Genomic DNA, 9,063 nt, shown 5'->3' with positions numbered 1-9,063 from the left:
CGCTCTCCCACATATTTAGCTATTGTAACTGCGCTTATTTCCATCTTTGGAATAAGTAGAAGTGGGTGGTAATAGACAAGAAATATACAGCTTTCTAATATCTTAATGATAATTAAGAGTAGCATCAGTGGTCCTGACAGAAACATTCATTCACAAATTATATTTTTTATTGAACGGTTTTAATATTAGTCCAATATTACAATTCAGGTATAATTATGACTTTCCTTTTTTATACTATTACAAAACATTTCCAGTGGATTAAAATGATAAAACGGCAACATATCACAAAAAATGCAGAGCAAAGATGTATCATTAAACTGCTGTACTTTTAACTAGTTCATATCATCATTCTTAGAGGTTTTTAGGTGCTTTATTTTTTTTTCTTTTAGACAGTAGTCGTTGAACTTGAATGTGCTTCCCATCAAACCAGACCCAAGGCCATGGGTCGCCTGGCCAAATGTCTGCCAGTTCCTCCTTAAATACCCGAAGTGTACGTCTTCCTGCAAATTAAATACAAAAAGATTTTGGTTTCAATGTACACTGACAGTCATAAAAAAAAACAACGTAAAATGTATTTCAACTGTGGGCTTCAGTTTTGGATATTGAACAATGAACATCCTCATTATCAAATATTTCCTGGACTACTTTCTTTTGTGGAGTAAACTTGGTGCCTGGAACATTTATGAAACCTTATTGTAAAGTGGTAGCAAGGTAAACAAACAGAATTACTAGTAGAAACCTTAAGATCTTTAAGCTAAAAGACGTTTATAACGCCCTCAAAACCGACAATTTCTTTGACATGTGATACAACAAAATAGAACTTAGATCACAGTCTTATTGTTACATGTTTCACAAGTTAAGTGCACATTGAAGTAAGTTTGGTGCGCCTGGACAGCTAAAATAGACTAATTTACACTAATATACAGCTAAAATACACCCTGAGAGCAGCGCATAATACACTAAAATAACAGCGATCTGAATCTATTGAGTACTCCTGCCCTGAGAACAGCGCGTAATACACTAAAATAACAGCGATCTGAATCTATTGACTACTCCTAATAATAATAATAATAACTTCGACTTATATAGCGCCTTTCATAGTACCCAAGGTCGCTTAACAAAAAAGGGGAAGGGTAGGGGTTTAGGAATCAAAGGACTTAGAGAAAAGAAATGTTTTGAGGTGCATTTTGAACATGAGCAGGGATGGGGCAGAGCGGACGTGGAGGGGTAGGCTGTTCCAGAGTCTGGGAGCATTGGCAGAGAAAGCCCTGTCCCCAAAAGTCCGTAACCTGGTGCGGGGTGTGTCCAGCAGGTCCTTGTCAGAGGATCGCAGGGAACGTGACTGAGTGTAGGGGTGGAGGAGATCTGTCATATATTGTGGTGAGAGTCCATGGAGAGATTTGTAGGTGAGCAGAAGGATCTTGTAGGTGATGCGTGACTTAATTGGCAACCAGTGGAGCTGTTGAAGAATGGGAGTGATATGCTGCCAAGGCTTTGTGTGGGTTAGAACCCTGGCAGCTGAGTTCTGGACATACTGGAGTCTGCTAAGAACCTTAGTGGGCAGTCCAGACAGGACACCATTACAGTAATCCAGACGGGAAGTGATGAAGGCATGGATGAGAGTCTCAGTTACTGAATGTGTGAGTGAAGGCCGGAGTCGTGAGATGTTTCTGAGGTGGTAAAAGGCAGACTTAGTGATGTTGTTGATGTGGGACCGGAAGGAGAGAGTGGAGTCCAGGATGACGCCCAGGTTGCGTACCTCAGGAGATGGCGAAATGGAGCAGCCATCCACAACCAGGGCCAGTTCTCCAACTTTCCTAAGCAGTGGTGCAGGGGCCACCACCAAGAGTTCTGTCTTGTTGCTGTTGAGTTTGAGTAGGTTTGTGGTCATCCATGATTTGAGATCCTCCAAGCAGTTGACAAGTTGTGAGGGTGGGAGCTGTGAGAAGGGGTTTGTGCTGATGTAAAGTTGAGTGTCATCGGCATAGCAGTGGAAATTAAGACCATGTTTACGAATAATATGACCTATGGGTATTATGTAAATGGTGAAAAGCAGAGGACCAAGCACAGAGCCCTGTGGCACGCCATGGTTGGCGGGTGCTGGATCCGAGTTGGAACCATTTAGGGTGATGAATTGTTTCCGGTCTGTGAGGTAGGACTGGAACCAGGACAGTGCTGTGCCACTGAGGCTGATGTGCTCAGAGAGACGGTGAAGAAGGATGGAGTGGGAAACTGTATCAAAAGCTGCGGAGAGGTCAAGGAGGATGAGGATAGTGATAAGGCCATTGTCTGCAGCAAGCAGGAGGTCATTAGTGATTTTGATGAGGGCGGTCTCAGTACTATGGTGGGTTCTGAAACCAGATTGGAGAGGTTCGAAAAGCTCATGGTGGGACATGTGATGTTGGAGCTGGGCTGCCACTGCTCTTTCCAGGATTTTACTGAGGAAAGGGAGGTTGGAAATTGGACGATAGTTGTTGAGGTCGTCTGGGTCTAAGCCAGGCTTTTTGAGAGTGGGGATGACTGCCGCCATTTTAAAGCTGGATGGTACTACACCAGAGGCAAGAGATGCATTTATGATGTTTGCCATAGGCAGGCAGAGGATGGGCAGACAGGCCTTGACCAAGGGTGGTGGGCATTGGGTCAAGACTGCTGGTAGAAGTCTTGGCAGAGGTGACCAATTTTGTTACTTGGTCGGCGTCCAGTGGCGAGAAGGCAGATAGGCAGTACTGAGGTGAGTGAGCAGCTAAGTAGTGGGAATCCTGTTGGGGTGGTGTAGGGTGGTGAGAGACCCCAGGAGACTGGAGCTGCTGGTGGATGGTGTCAACTTTCTGCTTGAAAAAATCCAAAAACCTGGAGCAGAGGTCAGATGCATCTGAGGGTCCAGCAACATCAGGAGGTTGAAGAAGACGGTTTATCGTGGAGAAGAGCTGTTTGGGGTGTTTTTGTTGGTTACTGATCAGTGAGGAATAATACCTTGTTTTTGCCTGTGAAAGGGCTTCTTTGTAGTTCATGACGTGTTCTTTAAATGCTTCATGATGGACAGTGAGGCTGGATCTTCTGTATCGTCTCTCGAGCCTACGTCCTATGGTCTTCAACCTTCGGAGCTGAGGGGTGAACCAGGGGGCAGGACGAGTGAAAGACACGTAACGCGTGGTAAGAGGAGCTACAAAGTCCAGGCTGAGAGAGAGGGCATGGTTGTAGTGTTCCACCATGCCATCGACTATTTGGTAGGGGTGGTAAGTGGCGAAGTGAGTCGCTAGGGAGTCAGAAAGCGTGGAAGTACATATCTGTTTAATGTTCCTGAACGTGATGGGCCGTTTGGTGCACTGCTTTGGGAGGGGCACAGGGACCAAGAATAGGATGGCATAGTGGTCAGAGACAGCCAAATCAGTGCACTGCAGGTGGGAGGGAGTAATGCCAGCACAGCACACCAGGTCCAGGGTATGCCCTTTGTCATGTGTGGGGCCATGTATGTGTTGTGTAAAATTGAAACAGTCCAGCAGTAATAAAAAGTCAGTAGCAAGAGAGCAGGTACTGGAATCCACATGAATGTTAAAATCACCCAGCAGGATAGTGGATGGGGATTTCGGGCAAACATTGGCAAGCAGTTCAGTGAGCTCTGATAGGAAGCAGGCAGAAGCTTTGGGGGGGCGGTAGATTAGGACAACCTGTAGCTGCGTGGACCCAGTCAACATGAAGTGAACACACTCAAAGGATGTAGTATTCACTGCGATCTCTTTCACCAGGATGTCAGCACGATGGATAACAGCAAGTCCGCCACCACGGCCATGGGTGCGAGGCTTCTGAATATAGCCATAGCCTGAGGGAGTGGCATGGTTGAGGGTTATGAACTCTTGCTGGTTCTGCCATGTCTCAGTAAGACATACAAAATCCAGTGATTTTTCCAGAATTAAGTCATGGATAAGGGGGGCTTTGTTATTTAATGAACGAATGTTAAGCAGCATGAATGATGTCATGGTTAGTGCATTGTCAGGGGTGACAATGTTGTCCACACAAACCAAGGATCGCAGATTTGCATGTGATGGGCGTGGTTTGCATCGATGACGTCGCCACCGTGAGGCAGCGCACCACACAGCGGGAACAGACAAAGTTTTGTGATAGTAAACAAACTTATGGCGGGCAGCCCTATGAATATAGGGGGAACGACGCAGAAGATGGAGAGATTTTATCACCTCAAGGCAGCTCGGAGATGTTTTAGAGCCAAGGCTCATAAGTTCCACTGCGGTATATTTGATGAGAGTCGTAGCCGAGGGGCAGCAAGCAGTTGCTAGCATCCTAGCTCTGTTTGCTAATTCCATAACGGTGATAGGAGACCAGGAAAACCACAACACAGCAGAAGAAAAGCGCTTTTTGAATAGCACGCAGTTTCAGGAACCAGCAGAGATGTACTTGTTGGGAAATCCACGGTAGGTCACTGTAACGTTACTTCAGTAAAGGGTGTCTTCTGATGGGTTTGTGGCGTAGAGAAGTTTGCAGCGGTAAGCAGCGTTAGACAGCCGTGGCGAACGCAGCAGAACCGAGCAAAACAACAATTATAATCCCGACACTGATGTCCAGCGTTGTCCAACCAACGTGTTTAACCCTGTAAGACCCAAACATAGAAAAACCTAAAAAAAAAATGTTTTTACCTTTCAGATGTTGTTGTAGGAGGCCTTTGATGCAGAAATTAAAAAGTTTTACAAAAAAAAATGTTTATGTATGTTTTTAGAGAAACGTTGTAATATCGCAACATTGGGCTTAGTTGGGAGCATGATTGTCTGAACAACAATTCAGAACAACTAATGGTTCATTTGCAGGTTTGATTGCTTACTTGGCCCCATAAATAATGTAGACATATATAACATGAATAATAATCACACATTAGTCATATTTTTTATGAAGTCATTTATTAAAAATAAAATATTAAACAGATAAATCTCTAGCTTTTTCTAGCAACTTCTTCATTCCCTTTTTTCTTTTCATGACTGACTTTCATTGGTTGTGAAAGTCCCAAAAACAGTTCTTGTCCTCTGAAAAGCAAAGGCGAACATCACACTTGCTGCATTGTGTGTTGGTGTATCCTTTATTGCAGTGTCTGCAGCGTCCTCTCCCTGTCTTCTTTGGGAAATGTGCAACTAGGTCCTTGCGTACATCCAATGGAAGGAGTGCAGATCTCTTGGACGGTCTCTTCTGAGTATTCAGAGGGCTACTTGATGTCACTGTCTGTGTTTCTGGGCTCCCTTTGCCTGGAGATGGTCGTCCTCTCTTTGGAGTTTGATGTGTTGTGTTGACCAGGATGAGAGAGGATGCTAGCTGTGCCTGAAACTGTCTCCTGTTCATTGTCTCTTTGTTAGACATCTTGAGAGCTTTGCAGTCCCGCTTGTAGAGGAGCCAGGCATTGACCACAGGGAGGATGATGGTGTGCCAAAAGATGTACATGTACCAGCGACGGGATTTGATGGGGAACTTGTATTTGGCTGTAAATGAGTCCAACAAATCCACACCTCCCATGTACTTGTTGTAGGCACCAACAATGTAAGGCCTCTCAACTTCAATGTAGGCTCTGTTGACTTTGTCCCAGCGTTGAATCTTCTGCACAGGTTCAGGTCCAGCAAACGATGACACAAGTGTGACAGCTCTGTTGTCATACCATTTGACAGCACAGATGTTGTGATTCCCCTCCACTCTGACATCATAGCTTCCTCTCCCCTTTTTCTTCAAACTCTTCTCATCTTCAAGGTTACAGTTGGGTAAGCGCACCTGCCTGGCTGTTCCCACATAATGAATTCCCCGTTCAAGGAGCTTTACTAATAATGGAACACAGGTGAAGTAGTTGTCTGCATAGATTTTGTAGTTCTGACTTTCTGGAAGTGTGGAAGCAAGTTTCATCACAACATCACCTGACAATCCAAGTTCAGATTTGGCTCGTATTCCGTTGACACTGCCTTGGTAGACATCGAAGTCACACATCATGCCAGAGATTCCAGTTCTCACCCACACTTTGAATCCCCATGGGTTTGGCTTGCCTCGCATATATTGCTTGATGCTGCTGAACCTCCCCTTGAAAGGAATCATCATCTCATCCACAGAGTTGTGCTCTTCTGGTACCACCTGCAGGCATTTCTCTCTGAATGAGTCAAGCCATGGTCTGAGTTTCCATAGTTTGTCTTTCTTTTCCGTCTCAGATACTGTCAGGTTGTTTGCAAAGTGTAATGATGTCAACAGGGATTGGAATCTGTTGCGTGGCATCACATCAGCAACAGGGGAGTACCGTGTCTCTGTCTCCCAATACATACGGGTTCCAGCCATTTGTACTAGGCCCATCTTCAGGTACATGCCAAACATTTTTTCAATTTCCTTTACAGTGGTGTTTAAAGATGTTCCATGTGTCTGAAAGCTGTACTCATTTGTGTTTTGTGTCAGAGCCTCAATCATGTCTTCGGACACAAACTTCTGGAAGTATTCCCGTGGTGTGTGGAGGGAAATGTCATCTCCTGTGATATCCATACCAGAAAAATCAGTGTTGGGACTGATGAAATCTTTTTTCAGCCAGCGATACCTGTCACGGGGCATGGTGTGTTTGTTTGTTTTTGGCTCAATGTCCACGTAATTATCAGCTGGAATGTCCATGGGTGGTTGGTTTTCTTTGTCCACTTGTTGACAGACATCTTCATCTGAGTCTTCGTCATTCTCATCCGTGTCATTGAGGTCCATCTCAAATTCACTGTCACCATTTTGGATGGATTCAATCACATCCTGCACATTGTATCGTGGCTCACTCCTTGCTGGTGGCATTCTGAAAATAAAACAACAATTAATTAACATGTATACATATGCTTTTTATATTGTAGTACATAACCTGAAGTAATAGGTTTGTGGACCAAGTGCTCAGGGTAGAAATGTTTTCCAGGCAGACAATACTGTCTGTTTATTGTAAGTTTCTTTCTAACCTGTTGCTGTCTGCTAAATGCCCTAAATGTAAATGGCATAGCCTATGCTGTCTACTTATCATGCTAAATGGAACATTCATCCCAATCACCAGCCATTTAGTCAAACTGTCTGCTAAATGCCCTAAATGTAAATGGCATAGCCTATGCTGTCTACTTATCATGCTAAATGGAACATGCATCCCAATCACCAGCCATTTAGTCAAACAATACTTCCTTGACATAACAATACTGCTTGTTATGCTCTCTAATTATCATACTAAAAGGAAAACATGCATACCCCCACTTACATCCACACCCCACATTCATGAACATTTTCACCTTTCCCAGAACTAAATTGTCTGTTGATATCCTCTGGAATTTTAGGTCAGTCTGATCAAATGAACTACATTTTCAGAGATACAACTTTTAAATCAGTCAAATGTGACCAGAACACAACAAAAAAGTAGAATGTACAGGTATACTGTCCATGTATAAGAAAATACTCTTTTAGGCAGTGGTGTAGTGGAGTGAATACAACCTGTTTGAGCCCACTGCAACAAGCCTGCTATTTTGACTACCACACTCACCCAGTGTTGTATAATTGCAACAAGTATATAATAAGCTCTAAATTAAATTTGATGAATTTATTACACAATAACTACATATGTACATGCCCTAGACATTACAATAACAACCAAAAAAAATATAAAAGACATTTTACTTACTTGAATCTGATGAATCCAGTCTATTGAAACAAAGAGATGTTGTTCAAAGGAAGCCTTGAGGTGTTGTGTGAGTTCATGGCCATAAGGCGGGACTTATAAACAAATGTATGATCCAATATTATTGTGGAACTGAACAATAGGACCCAATGACTATGTAAATGTGGTAAAAAAAAAAATATATATAACAGATTGTTTTTAAGGATGGTTAAATGTAACGTTGTAATTTTACAACAAGGGGTGTTACAGTTAAGCTGGTAAGAACATGAAACATGAAATCCACAGAAACGTCGGTTAGTTCGGAGATGAGAAGCGGCGACAAACACGCCAGCGTCCTCCCCTCTCCGGATGAGGATTTTTGTAAATATGTTTGCTCTTCCAAAATTGCAGGATGCTCTCAGCGCATCCTACCCTGAGAGCAGCGCGTAATGCACTCAAATAACAGCGATCTGAATCTATTGAGTATCCCTGCCCTGAGAGCAGCGCGTAATACACTAAAATAACAGCGATCTGAATCTATTAAGTACTCCTGCCCTGAGAGCAGCGCATGATACACTAAAATAACAGCGATCTGAATCTATTTAGTATTCCTGCACTGAGAGCAGCGCGTAATGCACTAAAATAACAGCGATCTGAATCTATTGAGTACTCCTGCCCTGAGAGCAGCGCGTAATGCACTAAAATAACAGCGATCTGAATCTATTGAGTACTCCTGCCCTGAGAGCAGCGCGTAATACACTAAAATAACAGCGATCTGAATCTATTGACTACTCCTACCCTGAGAGCAGCGCGTAATGCACTCAAATAACAGCGATCTGAATCTATTGAGTATCCCTGCCCTGAGAGCAGCGCGTAATACACTAAAATAACAGCGATCTGAATCTATTAAGTACTCCTGCCCTGAGAGCAGCGCATGATACACTAAAATAACAGCGATCTGAATCTATTTAGTACTCCTGCCCTGAGAGCAGCGCGTAATACACTAAAATAACAGCGATCTGAATCTATTGAGTACTCCTGCCCTGAGAGCAGCGCGTAATACACTAAAATAACAGCGATCTGAATCTATTGAGTACTCCTGCCCTGAGAGTGCCGCGTAATGCACTAAAATAACAGCGATCTGAATCTATTGAGTACTCCTGCCCTGAGAGCAGCGCGTAATACACTAAAATAACAGTGATCTGAATCTATTGACTACTCCTGCCCTGAGAGCAGCGCATAATACACTAAAATAACAGCGATCTGAATCTATTGAGTACTCCTGCCCTGAGAGCAGCGCGTAATACACTAAAATAACAGCGATCTGAATCTATTTAGTACTCCTGCCCTGAGAGCAGCGCGTAATACACTAAAATAACAGCGATCTGAATCTATTGAGTATTCCTGACCTGAGAGCAGCGCATAATACACTA

At 43.6% G+C, this 9,063-nt stretch overlaps 1 protein-coding gene across 1 annotated transcript; it reads right to left on the bottom strand.

The window, feature by feature from the left end:
• Positions 1 to 4,795: 4,795 nt before the first annotated feature.
• LOC307000689 (piggyBac transposable element-derived protein 3-like) lies at positions 4,796 to 7,818 on the bottom strand. Its single transcript, XM_079616471.1, has 2 exons — positions 7,655 to 7,818; positions 4,796 to 6,796 (listed from the first exon to the last, which is right to left on the bottom strand). The coding sequence occupies exon 2, from the start codon at positions 6,793 to 6,795 to the stop codon at positions 4,993 to 4,995; it is 1,803 nt and encodes a 600-aa protein (XP_079472597.1). The 5' UTR covers position 6,796; positions 7,655 to 7,818; the 3' UTR covers positions 4,796 to 4,992.
• Between the last annotated feature and the right edge of the window lie 1,245 nt (positions 7,819 to 9,063).

This window comes from Phoxinus phoxinus (assembly GCF_949152265.1).
Source record: "Phoxinus phoxinus genome assembly, chromosome: 6".
Classification (NCBI taxonomy): domain Eukaryota; kingdom Metazoa; phylum Chordata; class Actinopteri; order Cypriniformes; family Leuciscidae; genus Phoxinus; species Phoxinus phoxinus.
Note: the sequence above shows the minus strand (reverse complement) of the source record. Positions and strands in the feature narration are given on the sequence as shown.

Bases quoted from the DNA above. Each gene is read 5' to 3' on its own strand.
- LOC307000689 (XM_079616471.1), bottom strand. From the start codon at position 6,795: ATGCCACCAGCAAGGAGTGAGCCACGATACAATGTGCAGGATGTGATT.